This window comes from Eubalaena glacialis, chromosome 13 (genome assembly GCF_028564815.1).
Source record: "Eubalaena glacialis isolate mEubGla1 chromosome 13, mEubGla1.1.hap2.+ XY, whole genome shotgun sequence".
NCBI classification, from domain to species: domain Eukaryota; kingdom Metazoa; phylum Chordata; class Mammalia; order Artiodactyla; family Balaenidae; genus Eubalaena; species Eubalaena glacialis.
This window is the reverse complement of record NC_083728.1, coordinates 86,714,027-86,738,135: the sequence shown is the minus strand read 5'-3', so window position 1 is coordinate 86,738,135 and position 24,109 is coordinate 86,714,027. Positions and strand designations below refer to the sequence as shown.

General features: G+C 53.1%; 1 protein-coding gene across 6 annotated transcripts in view; it reads left to right on the top strand.

Annotated features, from left to right (window-relative positions):
- Positions 1–24,109, top strand: part of CUX1 (cut like homeobox 1) — a 377,925-nt gene that overhangs the window by 280,404 nt on the left and 73,412 nt on the right. For 4 of the 6 annotated variants that reach the window (XM_061209657.1, XM_061209656.1, XM_061209653.1 and 1 more), the window contains exons 10-12: positions 7,901–8,005; positions 14,188–14,376; positions 23,993–24,051. In XM_061209657.1, coding sequence (XP_061065640.1) covers positions 7,901–8,005; positions 14,188–14,376; positions 23,993–24,051 — 353 coding nt within the window. The remainder of the gene's footprint in view (positions 1–7,900; positions 8,006–14,187; positions 14,377–23,992; positions 24,052–24,109) is intronic. The other 2 variants (XM_061209658.1, XM_061209654.1) reach the window with 1 other exon arrangement.

Here is a 24,109-nt window from a genome sequence, read left to right as displayed (position 1 = left end):
CCTCCACGGTGACAGTTGGTTCAGGTCCGCACTCGGTACTTCCTGGCCATAGATGGCCTTGGATGAGTCTCTCCACTGCTTACATTTCTTTTAAAAAAGGAAACGAAAGAGATGAACTTTGCAAACATTATGCTAAGGAAAATTAAGCCGGTCACAAAAAAACAGACTGTGTGATTCCACCTACATGAAATCCCTAGGGTCATTGAATTCATAGAGACAGAGAGTAGTAGAAGGGTAGGTGGGGGAGACTTCCCTTCCCTGGTGGCGCAGTGGTTGGGAGGCCGCCTGCCAATGCAGGGGATGCGGGTTCAAGCCCTGGTCCGGGCGGATCCCACATGCCGCAGAGCAACTAAGCCTGTGCGCCACAACCACTGAGCCTGCGCTCTAGAGCCCGCGAGCCACAACTACTGAGCCCATACGCCACAACTACTGAAGCCCGCGTGCCTGGAGCCCATGCTCCACAACGGGAGAGGCCACTGCAGTGAGAGGCCCGCACACCGCAGCGAGGGTGGCCCCCGCTCGCCACAGCTGGAGAAAGCCCGCGCGCAGCAACAAAGACCCAACGCAGCCAAAAATTAATTAATTAATTAATTAATTAATTTTTTAAAAAAAGAAGGGTAGGTGGGTGTCAGCGGCTGGGGGAGCGGGGAATGGGGAATTACAGTGTTTAATGGGGACAGAGTTTTAGTTTTGCAAGATGAAAATTTCTAGAGATGGTTGCCTGACAATGCGAACATACTTAACACTACTTTAAAATGTGTACTTAAAAATGGTTAAGATGGTATATTTTATGTGACTGTATTTTACAATTCAGTTTTTTTTAAATTTAAAAAAGTTGTTTATGTACGAGAGAAAGGGAGGGAGGGAATGATAACTAGTACAGGCAGACCTCGTAGAGATTTCAGGTTCCAGACCACCGCAACAGAGCGGGTATCAGAATGGGAGTCACACAAATTTTTTGGCTTCCCAGTGCATATACAAGTTAAGTTTATGCTACACTGTAGTCTCTTAAGTGTGCAATAGCATTATGTCTAAACAAACAATGCACATACCTTAACTTTAAAATAATGCTCTTGGAAAAATAGCACCAGTGGACTTGCTCGACACAGGGTTGCCACAAACCTTCAGTTAGTAAAAAGCACAATAAAGTGAAGTGCAGTAAAACGAGGTCTGCTTGTACTTCCTTCACAAGATTGTTTTGCGGATTAGAGGTAAAACACCTGTAAGTGGGTGCTTAAATGCATGCTCTGTAGTTGCTAAGGAAGCCTGGGTTCGCAGGGAGAATTCTGAAGTCCTGCCCAGGAAGGTACCAGCACAGTGGGGGTGGGGAGAGATATAGGAGAGTCTCACCAGCCACTCAGGCTCCATTCATAGAAATAGTCTCTGGAGTGAAGGGGGCGGTGATTCTGCAGCCGGCTGTAGCAGTTAGTCCGTGCCCGGGGAATTATCGCTTGTCCTGGAAAACCACACACACTAGAAGGAAACCAGGCACATGGAATGCATTCAGGTTCCATTCCATGACCAGGACGGGGAAGGGACCCTCACACGAAAGAAACAAGGAGGTCTGGGGACATCCCTATTCTTTGGGGAGCAGGGAAAGAAGACAGAAAGACTTGACACATCAGGAACTTGGGATGTTAAGAGATTAGAAAGGGGAAGGCCTAGGGCAGCGGTTGTGGATTCTGGCCTTGCAGCTGTCCAGGGCTGGCCAGGGAAGGGGTCGGGCTTTTTCACGGCCAAGTGCAGAGGCTGATGGGAGGGAACTCCCTCCCGATGCAGAGGTGCCTGGAGCTGCCTCCGAAGGGAGTGAGCTCCCCGTCACCAGAGCTGTGCAGGCAGATGCGGGCCAGCCCTCGCTGAGAGTATGAGGTGGAGGATCAGACACAGAGCAGACAGAAAGAGGGGCTGACTCGATGACTCAGCGGGTCAACAAGGATGACTCGATGAGGACAAAAACTCCCCGGCGGAACAGGGAGAAGGGCAGCGTCCAGGCAGGCGAGGAAGGGCCTATACGGAAGGGCGCCGTGAGCTCTGGGGGTTCCAGGCTGTTCCGTAAAGCCCCTGCGGAAAGGTGGGCCCAGAGGAGGGGGTCTAGCCAGGTGTGGGGAGGGCCTCATCCTGAGAACAGTGGAGAATCACGGGCGGGAGTGAGACATCAGATTTGAGTTCTAGAAGGATCGCTCTGGCTAAACATCCAGAGAACAGAGGGGAGTGAAAAGACTGGAAGCCAGGAGAGCAGTAAGCAGCTGTGGTGATGTGTCAGGGCAGGGATGATGCGGGGCCCCGTGGCGATTAGGCGGAGGCGGGCCGGGCCGGAGGAGGGGTACCAGGGCGGGCGCAGCCAGACATCTGGTTCCATGCCTCTCCCATCAGGGGAGAGCCCCGGGAGGAGTAATTTACTAGTTCATTGGCATATAACATTAGTTTTGCACTGGTTTATAGTCAAAACGTTCTACTGAGACCTGAAGCTCTATTTTATCGCTGAAGTACTTGTGTTTCTAGTGAGGAGAAGTGGAAGAGAGTCCAACTGGTGACGGGCAGTTAGGGCTGGCTCTCACTTACACCTCTTTGTCCAACTTGGAGGTGCTTGTATTAATACTGTCTTAATTGGCGACAGTAAAGGTTCAGAGCTTTTGGGGCAGGAGGGGGTAGGGAAATTTGCTCTTATGGCTTTTCTGAAATCGTGACTCAGCAGTCCGTGGGCTGTAACAATCTGCGTTTATGCAGGTGGTGTGACGCTGGGGTAGGTCCAGCTTTCAGCCTGGCCGACCCGAGAAAAGAAATCCAAATCAGTATGCATCGAGTCCCCCAGAAACACAGGCAGGGGGTCCAAATGGGAGTCCGGCCACCAGCACGGGGCCAGCTTGGGATGTGTGGCGGTAACTCTCTCAGTGGACCTTTCTGACCTCTATCCTGCAGCATCACTGAAGCGGGTCCACCTCTGGGCCCTAGCTGTCCTCCGCAGTCGAGTGTGGGTGTTGATCTGGAAGGGTGACCGGAAGTTAGCTGTGCACTTGCCACAGCGATGGCATCTGTTCCCTTGGAAGGTCGCTTGCTCCCCTTTTCTCTCCCCCCAGAGTCCGGGGCCTTGAGGGGACCAGGTTGAGGAGTCATCCCCGAGGAGAGCTTGCCTTCTCCTGGAAATGGTCCAAATGTGTTATTTGTCCTTGAGGACTACGGTGGCCAGAAGAACGGCCCCCAGAGATGTCCACATCCCAATCTCCACAACCTGTGAATAGGTCCGCTTACCTGCAGAGCACAGTTAAGGCTGTTAATCTGCTGACCTTGAGATGGGAGGGTGCCTGGGGTTATGCAGGTGGGCCCTCCATAATCGCCAGGGTCCTTAGGTACAGAGAGGGAGACAGAAGAGTCAGAGTGATGGGGTGTGAGAAGGATTTGACTGGCCACTGTGGGCTCTGAAGGTTGTGAGGAAGGGGTCACAAGCCGAGGAATGCGGGCAGCCTCTAGGAGCTGAAAACAGCCAGAAAACAGAAAACAGATCCTGCCCCGGAACCTCAGGAAGGGACCAGCCCTGCAGCACCTTGATCTTACCCCCAGTGAGACCCACAGCGGACGCCTGACCTCAGAACTGTGACGTAATAAGCTGGTCTTGTTCGAATCCACTGAATCTGTGGCCGTTCGCTCCAGCAGCCTTGGGTTGTTACTGCAGGAGGGACAGCCTGCCAGCAGACCCGTGTGCCCAGCCACGGCCCGTCTCCCTGGGGGCACTGCCCTTGGCCAGCTCACATGGCTGCTGTGTCACTAAAGGGACATTGCTCATCTCTGGTGTCCCCAGAGCTGGGTTTTCATGGCCACACATATAAAAGGGACAAGAGACAAAGCCTAGGGCCAGGTTGGGCAGAAGGCTGGATCAGAGAACCCCCCCCTGCCTCCACCACCACCATATAAAACCAGGGGACTCAAAGCCACACCTTAAATGGGTAAACTGGGGAAAGCCTGCCCGACAGGGGAGGTGGTGAGGATTCCCTCACATCCCAGCCTTGGTGCTGGGGGAGAAGGAAACACACACCCCAAGGGAACCCCTGAGCACAGTCCCCTTTCCCTGGGCCCGGGGCCCACGTTGCACGCTGGGCTGTGACCGGCCTCACCAGCTGTCCCCTGCGGGCTGCAGCCGCCCGAGCCTCTGCCTTTGCCTCCTCTGTCTGCCCCACCGGGCCACGCTTCTCCACATTTTATGACTTCCTGGTGACAGCTGAAGGAAGCTGGAGTTTAACCTGAAGATCAGCTACAGTCTTTAGTAATTTTCCCCTAAAAATTTTAAGATTTTAAATTTTAAAATTTTTCCTCGGGACTTCCCTGGTGGCGCAGTGGTTAAGAATCCGCCTGCCAATGCAGGGGACACAAGTTCAAGCCCTGGTCCGGGAAGATCCCACATGCCGCGGAGCAGCTAAGCCCGTGAGCCACAACTACTGAAGCCCGCACACCTAGAGCCCGTGCTCCGCAACAAGAGAAGCCACCGCAATGAGAAGCCCACGCACCGCAACGAAGAGTAGCCCCCGCTCACCGCAACTAGAGAAAGCGCAGCAACGAAGACCCAACGCAGCCAAAAATAAATAAATAAAATAAATAAACTTAAAAAAAAGTTTTTCCTCATTTTAAGATAAGGAAAGAATCGTGGCCACCTGAGGCAGCACACACCAGGGCCCAAAATAATAATAATAATTCTTCACTGGGCGCCTGTCACCGCGTGGTGGCACCACTAGGCACCTGGCTTGTGTTATCTCACTGGTCCCCAGTTGTCCTGCAGGGCAGCCCTTTTCTATCTTTCTGGTTGGAGTTAACCACCAAAATGCAAGGCAGTGCTCTCATTCATTCACGTGCCCTCTCCTTTACTTTCCCTTGCGCTTCCAGCATTTACCCTCACTTCCCAGAAAAGGACAGAAAGTAAGAAACAGCCAGCAAATCTCTCAGGAGGGCAGCTCAGGCTTGGCCAGGCTCTGTTCTCACCGTGGGGTGGCTGCTGAGTCACACCCACGATGCCGCCAGCTGCCCACCGGGGCCCTGGCCTCGGTCCCCAGGCTCTGCCTCTGCAGGGACAGGGGAGGAGGAGTCCCGTCAGTGGAAACGGGGAGCTGGGTGTCTCATGGCAGCCACGGCCCCGTGTCTGGGCGTCCAGATCAGAAGCCAGCACCAGAGCTTGCCCCCTCCCCCCGTTGATTCCAGTTCTAGAAACACAACTTCATCTGGTCGGACTGTGGTCGTGGGGAAGATAGGAAACCCTGGCAGCAAGTGAGACCACGGAGCCAACCCAGCACAGCACCGTTTTCCTTCCACCTCAGCCGCCAGTGGCTGGGCTGCATTTACAGCTACAGAGACTCACTCACCCCAGCAGCTCCCGGCGTCCAGTACCCGCTCCCTCCTTCAGCAGCTCTTAGGCCCATTTTGACTTTCAGTTGTTCTGCTTTGCGCACGTTCAGCGGCACAAACCACCTCAACTCATTTCGTTTTGTTTTGTTTTGTTTTTGATGTACTCAGGCTATAAATCCTGAATAAATAATAAAAATCCTAAACAATCAAAAAGTTACAGTGTGGGACTTCCCTGGTGGCACAGTGGTTAAGACTCCGCGCTCCCAATGCAGGGGGCCGGGGTTCGATTCCTGGCCAGGGAACTAGATCCCACATGCCGCAACTAAGAGTTTGCATGCCGCAACTGAGGAGCCCACCTGCCGCAACTAAGACCTGCCACAACCTAATTAGTTAGTTAATTAATTGATTTTTTAAAAAAAGAGTTACAGTGAAGCAGCCAAGTCAAGTCAAACGTGATAAGAGGCTGTGACTACCGAGGATAGGCCCCAGTTTCATGACTGTGCATGAACTTGGAAACTGAACAAAGTGCAGAAGCTCTGGAGAAATTATGAAAACCGAGGGTGAAATCATCCACAACTAAGATCCCTTATTCTGTGAGCCCTCGGCCTTTGATGGGACAGCACTCTGCTCCCAACAGCAAAATGCCCATGTGAGATCCTGGCCGCGAAGCCCCTGCCCGGGCTGCCCCAGCTCTGGTGCTTCTGGAACATTTCACAGCCAGTGTTAGCGGGCGGGGGCCAGGGGATGCTGCCTCGTTGGCTGCCACCAGAACTGCTTCTCCACTAGGCTAAGCAATGTTTTCCTTAGTCAGAAAGGCTAGAAATATGTCAAAATACACCTTCTTCCTGGCAGAGCCATGGAGGTTTTATGCCCAAGAGTATAACTGACGAGAAAGACGAGAGTGAACTTTTCAGTAACATGACTTGATTATCAGAAAAACGCGGAGTGGCTCATCTGGAAACAAACTAGGGGAAATCTTTTTCACTGAAGGGGAGAGCTTCCTGCAGTTATCCTGAACCAGAAGTCACCCCTGGCATCTTGGCCATGCCGGTCACATCACCGCCTTTCCTGACAGGGGCGCCTCTAGACGGTTTGCAGCAGAGGGTGGGAAGTGGCTGCTCGCGCACAGACAGGCCCGCCCAGGCGCCATGGGAATTAGATTGAGTGCAATTCCAAGAGCTCCTGGAGCAGCAGGGCGGGCGGCCACCAGCACCACCCTGGGCAGGAGCAGCTACTGTTAGAAATACCCTAATTTGTCTGGATGCAGAGCAGATAGGGCCGCGCCACCGTCGTAGAACCACTTAAGGCTGTCAAACCCAGTCCTCGTACAACTAGGTGGATCGGCGAGTACTGGGCAGGCTAACTTCTTGCTTCTCTTTTCAGTTCATTCTTAGCAATTAGTAGGCACGCACTGTCACACCACAAAATAAGAAAACACACGAAATAGCCGTAGTCAGCCAGGCTTTTCTTGTTCATCTTTTCTATGCGCAGAATGTACATCTGGTAGAAAGAAGCAGCGATCACTCCTCAGTCCACGTGCCCAGTGTCAATTAGCTACAGCTTCCCACCCATCCTTGCGTTTCGTCTCAGTCATTGTAAAATCAGGACAAGCCCATTAACAAAGCACTTATGAATGAGGGCGCTTGTGGGTGTTAATCCTTGCGAGGTCCCTGGGAGGGAGACGGTGTTCCCATTTTACAGATGGGAAGGTGGAGGCTTGGTGAGCTGAGTTAGGTGACCTGCTCTCATCCCTCTGGTCCCAAATGCCCAGCTCCTGCCCACTGCACCACGGTGCCTTCTTGGGAGGCGGGCACTGGAGTGACTGTTCTCGCTGACCAGTGGGAAATACTGGTTTGCTCTCCGGGGCACTGGTGTCCTTGTCCGGGAATTACAGCAAATGACAGAAGCGTCCACTCGTTCCTCTTGCAGCCTCCTCCCTGTGGACGGCTCTGTTCGGCCTCACCCCCTCAGCAGCCCCTCGCTGGCCTGGCTGGCTGGAAATGCCAGCTTCAGCATTAGAAAACTTGGTCGGGTGAAGGGTTAAATACGTTGAAATAAGCCTGGTCCTCACAAAAGAAGTGGCATTTACACCCCATCCGTTTATGGAAATACTTGCTGGAGGAAAACAGCTACAACATTGTGCCTGTTTTTAGGAGGAGAATGGCCAGAGTGTCTTTAATTCACTGTTTACCCGTGAGAATTACTCCCAGGAGTAATCCTGCAATAAAATCTTCTTGGGCTATGAGAATAGAAAGAAATTGAATCAAAAGACTCCATTTCCACTTGTATTTATTCAGTCTGGGAAATTCAGTGGGCCGGAGCGCTAGTATCAGCAGGGGATTCCTTGCTCCTAGCGTTAAATTACTGTCATAATTGCTCAATTATTTCTTCCTTGTACTGTTTAAAATAAAAATCCATCACATTCTCTGTTTTTTTCTAGCATTTATTAGGTTGAGTGTTTAGGAAAATCAATTATAGTCAGTCAGGCATGAATTGATGAATGTTTCTTGTAATAATTGTCAGTTGTTAAACTGAATGTACTTTCTCTTTCCACCCTTTTCACTTCCTTCAGAGGGCAGAGGTGGCTCAGAGAGAGGCGGAGACCTTGAGGGAGCAGCTCTTGTCGGCCAACCACTCTCTCCAGCTGGCCTCCCAGATCCAGAAGGCGCCGGATGTGGTGGGTAGCCCAGCCCCGCGGGGACCCCGTCGCCTCGCATCTGTACCTCTGTGTGTTACAGCCGCTTTCTTCTTCGGCTTTAGAGCGTCCCTTTTCGGGGGTAACGTTTGAAACAGTCCTGCTGTCTCGGTGGGGAGTGCGTGTAACGGTCTGGGGATGGAACCCAGTAGTGTCAGAGGGAAGAGCTTTACTGGTTGTGCATCGGTGCCCAGTGGTCAGCATGATGCCCACCCGGTGGAGAGCCCATCACCAAGAGACCATCTTCCCAGTTAGACTGGTGGGTGGACCGCTGGCAGATGGGTGGCGATCCGAGGCTGGAGGCTTGCAGAGCTGCACAGGAAGGTTGGAGGTCTGGTCTTCTCCTGGATGTGTCCTTCTAGAGGGAAAAACAGTTCATGATGTGGGAGGAGCGGGGCAGGTAATAACACAACCCGCTCTGAGTCCACGTGATGGTCAGGATGTCGCCTGACGTGCGAGCATTCAAGAGGAGCCAGGCACACATCTCAGACCTTTGCCTCTTGATTTTTCTAAGGCTAATGAAAATTGCTCTTAGCTGGAACTTTCCCAGCTCGATCAAGGCGACTTTGAACTATCGGACTCCAGACTCTTTCCTTCAATGCTGTGCAGCAATACAGAGCGGCGGCGTAATTAAGACCGTGGCGACTGGAGCCAAACCCCTGGGTTCCGAACCCAGCTCTGCAGTTTATCAGCTGTGTGACTTGGGGCAAGTGGCTTAACCTCCCTGAGTCTCAGTTGCATCATCCATAAAATGGGTTTTTACAAGGTTTCTGGAAATTACTCTGAGCGAAGCCGTTAGAGCACGTCCTGCCACGTAATCCATCCTCAGCCAACCTTAGCGGTTAGTCTGACTGTGGTTGGCATCAGCACTCTGGTCCAGGAGCCCCGGTTTCAGAGCCAACTCCGTCAGTAGTTCACATACAGTGATTAACTCAGGTGGTGGCACTTACGAGGCCTGAGTTTCCTGGTGTGCAGAATAAGGAGGAAGTAAGTGATCCTGAGGTCCCTGCAGCTCTAATGGCCTGTGATGGGTGAATTGCACTTGTAGCTGTCCTTTTATTTAATAAAGGGTTGGAGAGCCCTTGCTGTGTGCCGGGACCCTCAGTGGATGCTGGGAGAGCCAGGAGGGACGAGCCAGGCCCTTCCTGGAGAGAGGACAGTCCAGCGGGAGACGTGCTGCTGTAATAAGGTCACACATCAGTTTGACTACCGCTACCCCACCCGACCCATGAAGCAGGGCATTGTTATTTCTTTATATAGATGAGGAAACAGAAGCTCCCTGGATGTAAACCCCTTGCCCCGGAATGCTTGGCCCCAGCGGCCAAGCCAGGGCTCAGCAGGGGCCTCCGCCGCCCCAGACCGGAGCTTTTAAATTATTCCCCAGGAATGCGTCCAAAGCAAAGTTTTAGTGTGAGGACCCCTTTTAAGACTGGATTTTTGTTTTCTGTCTTTAAGTTCACATTAACTAAAACATGACTTAAGTGTTTCAGTCTACAGAGAAAAGTTTTCCATTTAAGGAACCATCACAACCTTTGTACTTCATGGACTCTGGTATTAATTTTGCCTGAAATGTCCCCATGGCTCTGTCACCGTCCCCTTCCTTGTCCAAGTTTACCTGGACTGAACCCAGCACCGGAGCCGAGGCGGGAAAAAGCCCTCGAGGATGGAATCGGTGCGGCTTCTCCTGGCCTCTGTGCTCGCTCAGGGTCCTCTAGAGAAAGCCGTGCATCCTGTGTCTGCCCGGGGCTCCTGAGCTAAATGTTTTGATTGAAAGGATTTCTGGCACCATCCTGGACTGTAGCAACCAAAACATTTCAGAAGGAAATGAATGTTTTCGCAGGTAGAGCAAGTTGTGGATCCTCACGGTGCTTAAACACTTCAGCATCGGCTAAGTGCAGTGTTTACATGGCACCGCTTCAGTCTCCCGCGAGCCGGCCCTGCCAGGGCTCCCTTCAGGGACACATTCCCATGTAGCCTGGCAGCTCCAGCCCCAGCCCTAGCCCCAGCCCGTTGGGGAGCAAACGAGCAAGCATAGGAAACCGGGCCAGCGGCACGATGTCTGTTGGGCTTGGCTGGCAGAACTAGGCAGAGAAACAGTGGAGTCTATAGATCCAGCAAAAGCCGAAACCGGGCCATTGGGCCATTGGAATCACCAATTCTGGAAGGCGAGCCGCCATTCAGCCAGCCCCTGCTCCGCATTAGGGGCCGGGCGGGACTCTGTGCAGTTATGTCATTGCTGACTCGTGATGCCACAGTCATTAGACGACGATTTTATTACCTTCATTTTGTAGGTAAGCAAACAGGCTCAGAGGAGTTAAGTAATCTGCCCAAGGTCACACAGCTAGAAAATGACTGAGCTGGAATATGATCCCAAGTTTGTCCTGCTCCAAAGTCCACTCTTTACCCCTCCATCGAGCCACCCCTGCTTCATGCGCATTCAAGGAGACAGAAGGTATGCAGGCCCTTTGTCAAGTATTTACAGGCAAATGTTAGTTTGGGACTCTGGTGCACCACACCAGGCCGCCTTAAACCTAAATGCCTGTCTGTCCATCAGGTGAATATACTGGACATAGTCGGCATATGTCGGCCACTTAGTGTTGGCAGGAATAGCGGGGTGATCAGAAAGAAGGAAAACTGAGCCTCTCATTCCCTCAACCCCCCCCGGGGAGATTAGCCTAGACTCCGAGCGTTTGCCTCGTAGGCTGGGGTCCCGGCCCACCGTCACCGCACATCAGGTTTCCCTCGTGTTGAGTGATGTTCCTGCATCTCATTCATATCTTGTGTGAAAATGGCTGCAGGGTAACAGAGATCGTTATCTGGCTTCTTCCGGCCTCGGTGTTCTGGTCTCTGTAGGAGGATTTACGTGACCCGTGATAGTTCACACAATCGGTTTGGCAGAAGGGGACGGATGGTTCCGAGGGACAAAGTTTAATGGGGTACTCCCTCAGCGACCTCGGTTTCTGGGTTCATTCTCCCCTTTGGAAACATGAGGAACACAGGCCCTTACCTATGAAACCTGGAGCGTGGGCAGGTCCCCCTAGGACAGCCTCTCGGGACCCCATTCTGGTGCCCACAGGGACCTGTTGTCAGACTGAGGGAAGTCAGTTTCTGTTCCTTCCTTCCAAGGCTTGTCTGAACCAGGGTCCTGACCCTGGACCCCATCAGAATGACGAGGGGGTCCTTGGGCCCTACCCCAGCCCCCTGAACCACAGCTGCCAGGGCAGGGCCCAGCCCCCAAGGGACTCGGGTGCGGCTGAGTCGAGGCCTGGACAGACACGAGGGAGCCAGTGGTCCTGGGTCCCTGAATCCACCTTTGCTTTCCTTCTCGGTAATGATCTCAAGGGCACCTGAACTGCCAGATGCCGACCCCCCTGCAGTTTTCCACGCCCCCCCTCACCCCCCGACCCTACCCAGCACCTTGTGCACCCTGTCCTACCATCTCCTTTTAGCTGGTGCCCACGGACCGACAGGCCCAGCTCCATCACCCAGGTGCGGGCCTCTCCCTCCACCCGCAGCCCCTGGTCAACTCCCGGGCCCTTGTCTGTTTCTTCCTCCGTTTTCTGCTGCGTCTTCACGATGGGACAACAGGATGCCCTCGTGTTGGAGATGCGAGTGAGCATGTTTGGGCTCAGAGTAGGATGCTGTTTTCTATCTTAATTCCAAGGTCTTGCTGCTTTGGGGTATATTATCTCATCTCAGCTTAGTTTATGCGAGACACAAATGGTGTTTGCTCTGTTATGAATGAGGAATCTGTGGCCCGGGTTCGTGAGTTAATTGATGTGCCCGAGGTCACAAGGTCAGCTTGTGGCCAGGCCAGGCTGGGCCCCAAGAGTTGAGCAGCCAACTGTACCCTGGGACTGCCCGTCCCCCAGTACCCATCCTGGATCTAGGGCCACACTGAGAGCTCCTGTTTTTACACAGGTTCTCTGAATCCTCGTCCCTGCTGTGATTTGCACTCGCCCACTGAAAACCCCAGATCACCTTTGGGCTTGTTTTACAGATTCTTTCCCTAAGAGCACTTTAAACAGTTGCCATGGCTGCCATCCCTCAGGTTGGAAGATTGATAAATAAGTTAAATTAGATACCGTGGCACAGCCTAAACCCACCATGAGGCCAACCTCCCTGGGTATCACTTTGATCGTGTCCCCCTGCTAAGTCCAGGCCCCTCCTGCCACCCTCCCGAGCAGTCACTTTCGGGCGCCAACATGCTCAGTCCTCTTCGAGCCGGCCTCTCAGCATTGATCACCCCTTGCTCGTGCCCTGCTCCCTGCCCCTCCCACCCCCGTGCCCGCCTGTGGGGTCCCCGCCCTGAGACGGAGCCCCTCTTCTTCCAACAAGACCCACCAGCCCGCCTACACCCCCCTCTCCCTCCTCAGGACCCCCTCCACGTGCTCCTCTCCTGTCCTCACTGCTGGGAGGACTTGTCTGCGGTCCCTTGGCTCCTGACCTGGGTTCTGGCCAGAGTTGTCTAGGGTGGCGCTTCCTAAATTCTCTGTGGTGAAGGATGGTTTTATTTGTTTTGTTTTGTTTTGTTTTGTTTTGAATTTCCAATCTGTTGCAGACTGATAGTTTTACAAAAGACAATAAAAATGTCACAGCAAAGTCAGATTGCTATAAAAGTTTCTAAACACTTACTCTCAATTTCTGTGCTTGTCTCACTGTGTACCAGCCATGGTTTGTGAGTTGGCACCAGTCCGTGGAGCCCAGGCTGAACAGAACTGGTCTGGACAGCATGTGCCTCTTTAATAAGTTGGCGGGAAGATGCTCACTGGGGCCCCAGGGCCACGGGCAGATCTGCCAGAAGTCAGGGGAAGTGAAGGACTTACTTTATAACATCATACAAACCAGAGACAGAAGGGGCTCACTTCTTTGCCCACAAAAGTTCACATTCTTACATGGTAAAGGCCTTAATTTCCTGGGAGGGAGATATGAAAAATTATTTCCATGGTGACTGGCTGTCCCCAAATGTGAAAACCCTGTGACAGGCACATCATGCATGGGATGGCAGGGCTGCCCCTGCCAACTGGGGCTGTCGCTGCCACTGTTTCCGCCCCAGTATACGCCAAGTCAAGGTGTGCGGCGGTGCACTTCCGGGGGCAAGGGGATGACAGCGAAGATGGTGGCGTTCTACACTGCAGTGTGAGCCGTCCCCAGGTCGCTGCTGTCATAGGGACCTTGCAGTCCTGCCCTTCATGCCCCCCTCAGTCATGCCCAGAAGTGCTCCACCCGGCAGACAAGCTTCCAGAACCATTCAGGAGCTATGATTACTTCTAAAACTTGAGAAGAGTACTGCTTTCATCCTTGGGAAGTGGAAATATGAACTTGACTTTAAAAAAAATACCTTTTCCCTGTTTTGCATTTTTTTCCAAAATGAGCACATCTGAGGGGTGGGGAGTAAGTTTTTTAAAACAGCAATTATCAAAAGAATTCTTGCACAAAGGAACCCCAAATATGCACCTTCCACATCTTTTAACTCTTTTTTTTAAAATGCTAACTCCGAGAATCAATTTGTCAAACAGTATCTCAGCTTCTAGATAACAGAGTAATGAATCAAAAGGACATTGCATCTCATCTTGTGGTAAAAAATCCGAATGCTTTGGAACATTCCAGGAGCTGTCCTCAGAACCTTCCCCTCTGGCGTCCCCAGCCATCAGCAAGGCCCTTTCCATCACCTCCTTCAGGTCTCTGCTCAAATGTCACCATCTCAATGCGGTTTTTCCTGACCACATTATTAAAAGCCCCAGCTGCCCCTTCCCTGCTTCAGTTTTTCCGTGGCATTTATCATCATCCGACACACTCTCTGCTACTAATAAGCATATTTAAGGCATCTCATCCCTGCCCCATCCCACTGGACCAGAAGCCCTGTGAGGACAGGAACTTCTGTCCTTCTGTCCCCTGCTGTGTGCCTGCTACATGGCGAGTACTCAGTAAATGCTTGTCGAACAGACAAATCCAGGTGGCAGCTCCCCGTGCAGATGAGAAGGTGAGGGGGGAGGGCAACGGGCAGGTGCGGTCCAAGCAGAGGCAGGACGCGATGCCGTATCATCCACATCACCAACCAAATCCTTCCTGCTGCCTGCTTTTCGCCTCGGTTGCCAGCACCAATCACCCCAAGCGTCCGTCCGAAGCCGGTGCGGTTTTGTCATCTCCTTTCTCCTCCGCAGGAGCAGGCCATAGAGGTCCTCACCCGCTCCAGCCTGGAAGTTGAGTTGGCCGCCAAAGAGCGGGAGATCGCGCAGCTGGTGGAGGACGTGCAGAGACTCCAGGCCAGCCTCACCAAGCTGCGCGAGAACTCGGCCAGCCAGATCTCCCAGCTCGAGCAGCAGCTGAGTGCCAAGAACAGCACCCTCAAAGTAAGGGCGCCAGGGGCCCCAGGGGCCGGGGGAGGGCCGCACGCGCACACCCCACCTCCCTCCCATGTGGCCCCGGAAGGAGCCCGGGCTCAGCACGGGGGGTCTGGCTCCCCACCGACACCCCGAGCTCTTCAGCGGGGCACTTCAGCCCCCAGCGTAGTGACCACGGCAGGAGGTCTCGCCTCAAAGCCAACTCATTTGCCCCGCCGTAGCCGTTGCACAAATGTATCTCGTTTTTGTCGTCTGCAAAGGTCATGGTCAAAATTCCTTCTCTTTTGAAAGCAAAAGTGACTGTTGGGGTTTTATCTCAGGTGAGCTCCAGCCATCAGCCAAGTCTTTCCCTCCAGTGAGACCAGTATAAGGAGGCGTGAGGTTCCCCTGGACACATCACTCAGAAGCTCCATCAGGGCTCTTGTCTAGAGAACACCTTGTCCTGATTGACAGCAGGCATGGCAGCCTTGACCTCTGTGAGGCAGCCGGAATCAGAGTCCTGAAGCCCAAGGCAGCGAGGCGGGATGGGCCTTGACCCCTCCCGTCAGCCCTTGCCCTGGGGGCACGTCCCTCCTGGTCAGCTGTCCTCGCATGCAGCCCGTTGTAGAAACCCCGATCCTTGGTGCCCACAGCACGCAGCATGGGCTGGAGTGCCGTCGGGGCGCAGGCCATCTGCAGACGCGTTAGTGCAGCTCTGCTGGCCTCCCCTGGCTCCTGGAGAAGGCTGCCGGCAGGGGGACCCAGCACACCGAGACCCCAGCCCTCCCCGTGCCCAAACAAAATGAAAGCCAGGGGTCCGTGGAGGGCACATCTGCACCGAGCCCTGTGGGCCCTGCTCCCCACCTGCAGGGGTGGTTTTGACCCTCAGGCCTGTGCCAGGTGCCGGGGCCCGGAGCGTGCTGTTGCTTCAGCACGGGGCGCTCCCACCATCAGCCGCTGATCTCCCTCCGGCGTCTTTAGCAGTCTAGCCGAGAGCTAGATCCTCTTGGGGCTTCTCATAAATTGGTGTCCCAAATTCAGAACCCAGAACCTTTTACGTTATATTTTTTTAATTACACTTTATTTAAGGTATTCCCAATCTGTTGGAGTTAGCATAATTTGGAGATAGTCGTGGCACCCCAGATTCACACGTCAGAGCCAGCAGGGACTCCTCGGTGGTATCTTATTTGACAGGGAAGAGACAGGACCGGCGAGGGCGCGGGCATCCGCTCTGCCGTCCCCGCTCCATCCGCCCACCGGGCCCCCCCCCCGCCCCCCCGCCCCCGCTCAGCGCCCATTCGAGGCGGGTGTGAATGGATAAGTGACCGACTGCCAATTATAGTCTGTGCTCTAAAGAAAGTGGATCAGAGTTGGTTGTAAAAATGTCAGGAAAACTTTTTCTTATGTAAAGTAATTCCAGAATGTGGTGAGGCCCATTTTGATTTTTTTTTTTTAATTGAGATTTTTTTTTTTTCCTCCACGCATGACCATGTTTCTGAGGCAGAACTCAGTCTCCAGCAAGTCTGTCCTCCCGGCAGCCCTCTGGCCTGACCTCGCTGGCGCCAGGGCACCCATGGCTCATCCTCACTAGATCCTTCTCTGCCTCTTTGGGTGGATTTCATCCACTGTCTGAGAAACTGCCGGGTGCCCGGGCCCCGCTGAGGAGACGGTCCTGCCGGGATGGGGAGATGGTTGAGGCCCGGTCCCATGGCGGCTCTCATCAGCCTGCCCACTAAGTACCAGGACTCACTTTTTATTTCCAGATTCAGTGTCATTTCCTCGTGTTATAGCCATTTCTGACCCCAGCAGTGGCACTGCTATTAGATAATTGGCCTTCCCCTCCTTTGTTACAGTTAAAGGCTTCGACTCAAGTACATGATGCGTTTGACTACATGAGAGGGAGGCTGTAGACCTTACGTTTTTTATTATAGAGCAATTTCTTCTAAATCAGTTAAGGTTTTAATGTTTGCCTTCACCAAAAATGAAACGCAGTTTCACAAATTAATGTTCTTTATCCGTATCTTGGGGGAATTCTTTAATACTGTGCAGTTAATGAAACAATTTGGCAATACTTCTTCCAAAATTATTACTCCCTTATCTTCATCTGATCTAATAATCAAAACATGTCCTCTAGTAACAAGACTTCTCTGATTTTAATTATCTTAACCCCTTGTCACCAGGAGTGAAGCTCTCCCTGATATCGAACCCACACGCAGAAGGTATCAGCCTTCCCCAAACGGGCACGTCAGCCTCCCTCGCCCAAAGGAATAAGGTTAATTGAATGAGATACTTCCCTGGGCTTTTTTTTTTCTCCTAACGTGTATAATTTATAGTCTCAAATCTAAACTAAGCAGCGAAACAATTACTAGAAAAATATTTTATGAATGAGACCTGTCAAATTGGCAACCTGATGCCTTTGTGGCGGGGGTCTGGGGCCCAGCCGTGGTGGCTGCTGGAAGCAGCCAGGAGCCGCCTCTGAGCCTCCCATTTCCTCCTCCTTCCGCTCCCACCATCCCCAACCCCCGGACACCCCGTCTTTTCCATCTTGGACCGTGTTGTCCAGCTTTGTGGCCTCAGGTTGGGATCTACGTCTGAGGATGCTCCAGCCTCCAGCTGTCTCTCAGCATCCTGGAGTGGTGGGTGGTTTCACCATGGACGCCCACCGTGACCTCTGAGATAAATGCTAGTGTGCTTGATGACGGTCACTGAAGGGATGCGGGGCACTGGTCTCACAAGGGCAGGAGGCGTAACGGACAAGTCTTTTTTTTTTTTTTTTTTTTTTTTGGCCATGCCATGTGGCATGCAGGATCCCAACCAGGGATCGAACCCACGCCCGCTCACAGTGGAAGAGTGGCGTCTCAACCACTGGACCACCAGGGAAGTCCCATGGACAAGTCTTGAGATTATGGAGTCTTGAGCTTACTGGGGTCTCCTCCACCAGGACCCCCTGGGGGTGCACTCTGTAATGGAACACGTTTGGGGACACGTTTGCTTTCCTGAGCACCTTGAAACACTCCCTCTCTTTGCGACTAATGCTTTCTTCCCTTCACCTTCGTAACTGATTGATAATTATGAGGATAAATTGCCAATTGGATGTTTACCGGTCTCTCTCCCCATGTTCTACTTTTTCAAGCCAAGTTCACCATCACTAGCCACATACAGTGGTGCATCCTCTAACCTTCAGATAGACATCGAAACCAACTCAGAAGTGAGAGATGTTTCTTCCTGCCTGATCTGACAAGTACTGCAGCACCGTGCCACTTGTCAAGGATAATTCTGTGTTCATAATTAATGAAGTAACCCGACTGCCATTACAAGGCTGCTGTTTCTTGATAACAGTATTCTGGGGTCTTCTGTTGGAACACTTCAGTACAGAGGCAGTGTAACGCGGCAGTCACCTGCATTCTACTCACTATGGCACAGGAAACAATGCTACTAATAGCTCAGGTTTAAGATGGGTGTTTGTAAGAAAGACTAACTGAGGCCAGTCTCCCCTAGGGAGAAATGATATTTTCTGCAGATGCTTTAAAGATCAGTACTTCTCACTGGGCGGGTGGGCAGGTGTGCTCCATTCACCTGGGGGCCTTTTTCCAAACTGCACAAGCCTCCCGAACCCTCTGCACCCCTCACGCCACCTCCCGAGGTTCTGATGGGTCCTTTTGAGCCACTGTGGGGCACACTGTGTCCCTCGGGGGGTGGGGACAGGACAAAAGACCGACAACCACTTCTCTGCACTCGTTCAGCGCCTTTAATTCTGGACGCTGCCTCTTTGGTTACATAAGTTCCCTCACCGGCCGTGTGTTTCCTCTGCACCGGGGCTGCCCTTGACCGCGTTTTAACGAGCATCTCATCATCGTCTCAGTGTGTGAAGCTCCGACATCCACGTTCCGTTGGTCGCTTGCCGCGGGTGGGCATGATGGTAATCACTGTCTCGGGGAGGAGGTGCCAGCGAGCCCATGGCTGTAGAGGGAAGGCCTGTGTGTGTCCCTCCATGGCCCCTGCCCTCCCTGGATGGCATGAGTGAGTTTTTTTTTTTTTTTTTTTTTTTTTTTTTTTAAAGAATCATTCAACAGTGCCCATATATATATATATATATATATTTGTTTGTTTGTTTATTTATTTATTTATGGCTGTGTTGGGTCTTTTGTTTCTGTGCAAGGGCTTTCTCTAGTTGCGGCAAGCGGGGGCCACTCTTCATCGTGGTGCACGGGCCTCTCGCTATCGCAGCCTCTCTTGTTGCGGAGCACAGGCTCCAGATGCGCAGGCTCAGCAATTGTGGCTCACGGGCCTAGTTGGTCCACGGCATGTGGGATCTTCCCAGACCAGGGCTTGAACCCGTGTCCCCTGCATTGGCAGGCAGATTCTCAACCACTGCGCCACCAGGGAAGCCCACGAGTGAGTTTTAATGTCACACATCCCGGTATCAGAGAGCCCGGGAGCCGAGCCTCCCTGAGCCTTGTCCTGGCTGCATCTTGAAGGCACTGTGAACACAGATTGAAGGAAGCAATCTGTGCAATTGAAGGAAGCAGTGAGCCTTCCACGGGGAGGAGGGGGGTGAAGGGGGCCTCGGGCAGGGAAGCAGCAGCGGAGATGTCCCAGAGGGAAGAAACCGAGGGCCTCTTCCCTCTGGGGCATCGCGCTAGAGGCCTCAAGGCCAGTTATCTGCAGTGAGGTCATAAATAAATCGCTGCAAACCGGTGGGCATTACTGGAAATGCTTCAGGGAGCTAATTGTGGGAATCTACGGTGAATCCTCTTAGACACACGTGCCCCTGGTCACTGGGTGAGTAAATCTAGATATTCACCTGCAGATGATCCCCAGCTTGTGGCCCACTTATCCGACCATACAGTGTCCAAGTAGCTGAAATACTGAGCCAGGACCCTCCTGGCCTATGATGGCACCACTCCATGAGGAGGAGTTGGCTCCCGTCTGCCCTGTGCCTGGGTTACAGCTCGTGGAAGTTGGAGGTAACTTGTGATGGGGTTGCCACACAGGGGTCCCCCTTTTCTCTCCAGAGCCACACTTCTCCAGCTGGCAGCAAGGCCTCCAATGTCATGGTCACTCTCCCCACCCCCTGGCCGGGGGGCAGGGGGGTCTCCCCTTTTTGTCTTGCGTTCTCAGCCTCCCTGTAGTGCGCGCACAGCGCCCACCTGGGCGTCCCTGGGCTTCTCCCCCAGGCCAGCCTCAGCAGATCCTAAATTTACATCACTGCCACCTCTCACCAAGGAACAGTGGAGACCTGAGGGGGTCCCCGTTAGGTGAAAAGGAGGGGCACGCTGCCTAGTTCTAGACCCCAGAGAGGCAGAGTCAACCTCAGACCCCTGCCCGGACCAGGGAGCCCAGTCACACCCGCTGGGTTCTGACTGGTGGCCCCTCAGCCCCGGGGTCCACGTCACACACCGACGCCCCTAACCTGAGCTGTGGGTCTTCAGACAGCACTGCCGAAAGCCTGGCTCCGATTATCCCAGAGGAAGAAGACAGAGCTGCCTGTAAACTGCAACAGTCGCCTCTCCGGCCCCGTCCGTCGTGTGGCAAAGGCGTGTTGCTACCTTGACCCCTCGCTGTGCAACCCGGAGGACGAGGCCTTTCGAGGGTCTTTGCATTAGTCTCTGTGCCAGAGGTCCCTTAAGTTGGTAGCCCTAGGCCCCGTGTTATAACTTGACTAAGACAGATATCTTTTATAAATTCAGTGCCTAATTTGCTGCACACCAAAATGCTTTGCATTTTAAATTAAATTACCTCATTATTTGAGTCTTAGCCAGGATTTTAAGAACTTCAGATAGATAATGCTTCTAGCAATTCAAGAAACATTTGATGAGCTCCTACTAAGTTCTGGAACCACATACGTGCTCTATAGTATTAAACGTGTGTGATGATTAATGTATCATAAAACCACCGTGTTTGAGGGGTGCTTGCAGCCTGCACTTGTACATCCGACATTTCCTCACCACTGTCCTTTGGAAACCCTTCTTCTTACTCTCCCCCTTTCCCAGATGTGGAGCGTGAGGCCCGACAGGCTAAGCCTGTGACCCAGGGTCACACTCAGCCAAGTGGGACTGAGCTAGAAGCCCAGCTCCGCCCTAGACCTTTCCTCCCCTCTCTATACAAGGTCAGAGTGTGTTCCTTTACAAGAGCACCTTTTCAGGAAGGCGACCCACTTGCCAGATTCTGCGTTCATGGCGTAGGATGTGGGGCTGCCTTTTCTGCCATCGGCATCAAACAGCCAGAGCTGCTCTGGGCATCTGTCCTCCTCCGTGGATCTGCCAAAGAGCAGCAGGGATGCTCGGAGGTGGCAGACTGGGATGTGGAGAACTTCATAAATGGAGCCCCTGGATTGAGGACCACAGAGTGTCTTCAGAACCATTTAGTCGTATTCAGTACCACCCACCAGGGATAAAGTAGTCATAACTACAGTAATAACAGTCACCGTCGTTACTGAGTGCTTTACCACAGGCTAAGCACTCAGTATTGCAGTTGGGGCTCTTGTCTCTGCACGTTCCACATCCACGGATTCGGAGGGCCAAGTGCCCTACGCCATTCTGTATAAGGGACTAGAGCATCTGCAGATTTGGTACCACAGGGGTCCTGGAGCCAAATCCGCCGTGGGTACCAAGGGACGACTATTTCATTTAGTCCTCAGGAAAGCACTGTCCCGTGTGTACCATTATCCCCATTTTATAGATGAAGAAACCGAGGCTTAGAGAAGTTCAGTGTCTTTTCCAAGATCACTCTGCAGCCAAGTGGTGGAGCCAGGACTTGGCCCGGGTCTGTCGGGCCCCAGCCCACCGGTGCCTCACTGCTTCCTGCACTTGCTCTGGGCAGTCTGGGCAGCCTCGGGCTCTGCCACGGCCTTTGGTGCAGACCCCCTGTGGGTTTTTTTTTTTCTTTCTTTCTCTGGACGGACAGACAGATGCTCTGCAGACGTGTCGCAATAATTGAATAAGATGACATGTGGGGTGTGGAGCCAGGCCTGGGATCTGGCCCACTGCTTGATAAGCATCGGCAAAATCCGAGGGAATAGTCTCCAGAGGAACGATGGCCTGGAGCACCTGCTGCCCTTTCCAGGCAGGACCCTCTGAAACCAGACGTTACGGGCGCCCAGCAAGGAGTTTCTGGCCAAAGAACAGAGCTGAGGGCGCTTGGGCTCTTGCCTGTGTGGGCCCACGCCGCCTGCCTCCTGCCCCGGCCCACCCCCAGGCTGCCGCCACACGCGGGGTCCTGAGACAGCGCTCCGCTGGGAGCTCGGTGGGGACGGGCTTTGTGAGGTGCCCCCCACCAGGCCCCCGTCCAGGTGTCTGTTCAACAGAGATTTGCACACACCATCTTGGTTTCTTCCTGACTATGCTGCCCCCAGGCAAATGGCAGAAATTTCAGTGGAAGCTGTTTGGTTCTCAGTGAAAACTCACATTTAACCAGACAGATTCCAGCCCGAAAACCTTCTGATCTGGGCTGATCGAAGGCCTGCAGCCGTGCTCTCAGGGAACCCGCAGCAGGACCTGGCAGCGACAATGGTCCCGCATCGAAGGCCCCTCGGTGCCAGCATCTGCACCAGCTCCTTGTCTCGTGCCCCTTCGCTCAGTACTTGGTGGTTACCGGTCTTCCCATCTCACAGATGAGCCGCTGTTTGACGTGCCCAAAGGGCCCAGCTCGTGAGTGACAGAGCTGACTCCAGGTTCTGGGCCGTGCCAGGTCCAGAAGCTTCGTGTCTGCCGTTCTTCCTGCCCGTCTCCTGTTCTCTGAACGTGACCACTTTATATGCGTGCTCCGCGTGCAGCGTCAGTGAGTCCCAGCCTCCAAAGGTGCTTTGCGTCCCGGCAGCACTGGGCAATCTTGTGTTGGGAAGGGCTTCCCACTATCCGACCACAGGGAGGAGAATGAAAGAATCATGTCTTCACGAGCACCTTCTGAGCATCTTTTGTCGGAAGATGAGTGCCTGCTGCCCTGTTTGATTATGAGGAGAAACCATTATAATACAGGCAAGAGGTCTTAAAAAGGAACTAGGGCAGAGCAATTCTACACAATGGAAAATACACACACAAGAAACCGCCAGCAAAGGCAACCGCCAGCAAAGGCAAAAGGAAAAGATGGGCTAAATGGGGCCTCGTGGGATTCAGGTGAGCATCAAGGCTAGTGGGCCAGGTGGGAATCTTCTCCCCAAACTCTAGAATGTTCTCAGTCGGCTTTAAACTGTGATCATAGACGTGGCTGGTCAAGTAGAGCCTAAAAAGGTAACTAGAAGCCCTGGGGATGGGAAGGGCCTGTTGATTCAAGAATTGAAATTCGTTCACCCCAGGCTTGGAAAGATGCTAAGTGGTCAGGAACCCCTGCTGGCTGAGTCTTTGTGTTTTATGTCAAGCTGTCTTACTTCCCACAAGGAACTCCTTTGGTTGAAGGGGGAAGGGCAAAAACAAACTAGGCCAAAAGCACCTTCACAGAAGGAAGCACCCTCTGCCGACCACTCTATAGCAAAGGCTCTTCCTGGCAAGAAGGCCCCGCAGGGCTCTGGGCACAAACAGCCACATGGGTACCAAGTGAGCTCACAGAGGTGAATGGAGCACAGCAGAACATCACCGTACCTGGGAAGCTTGCCAAAGGGCCCCTGACCTTCCCTCTGAAGGGCATTCTAGGGCCAGGGAGTCAGCCATGCCCAGCCGTGGCCCTGCTGGCCAAGGTGCCCTGCGAGGGCCCTCCCTGCAGGACCGTCGGTCGGAGAAACCACTGACCACCCAGCGGACCGGCCTCCACTGCTAAAATCCCTGCGTCTGGGGGGATCCCTCCAGAAGGACAAACGCATTTTCCCTGGTGCCTATCTGATGCTGACCTCAGTGACAAAAGGGCTGTATCTCTTATCAGCAGGGTCCCACCAAAGGTGTTGACAACTAACCGTACCTGTCAGCTGGCCTCACGTAGTTTGTGAAAAGCCACACGCTGCTTTTAAAACACCAGTAGAGCGTCTCTTCATTCTGTTGGCCATTTTGTGGGATTTCATACAAAATGGCCTTTTCCTTGTTCGATTTTCCACTTCTGTAAAGCTTTTTCCTTCTACTTTCATTGGGTTTTATGTTACAACCTTATGGTTGCCGTGTGTGTATGTGTGTGTGTGGTGCGCACGCACGCCTGTGCCCACTCAACACCAGGCACTAAGCAAAGGACAAGGGACGACTCCACAGTTGTCACCTTTCACTGCACATGTCTGGGCTCCCTCGGGGCTGCTGGATGCTTTACAGGGGACGTAGTCAGTGAAGGGTCTTAGCCCGTTGCGGCTGCCATGACGGGATACCAGAGACCAGGTGATGTAAACAACAGACACTTGTTTCTCACAATTCTGAGGCTGGAAGTCCAAGATGAGGCTCCGGCATTTTCTGTGTCTGTTGAGGGCTCCCTTCTTGGTTCACAGACTGCCGCCTTCCCGCTGTGTCCTCACATGGTGGAAACGGCGAGGGGCCTCTCGGGGGTCTCTTTTAAGTCACTAATTCCACTCATGACCTCAACACCTCCCAATAGCGCCACCTCCTGATGCCATCACCATGTTGGGGGTTAAGGTCTCAACATTTGAATTTGGGGGGACACACCACATTCAGTCTATGGCAAAGCCCATCAGCCTTTTTCAGACACGACCACTAATAAAATCCCTCTCTGTTTTCAGCAACTGGAAGAAAAACTCAAAGGACAGGCTGACTATGAAGAGGTGAAGAAAGAGCTAAAGTAAGTTTGGAGACGCAGCGCGGCCATTCACAAGCCAGGGCTCACTGGGGACATTTGC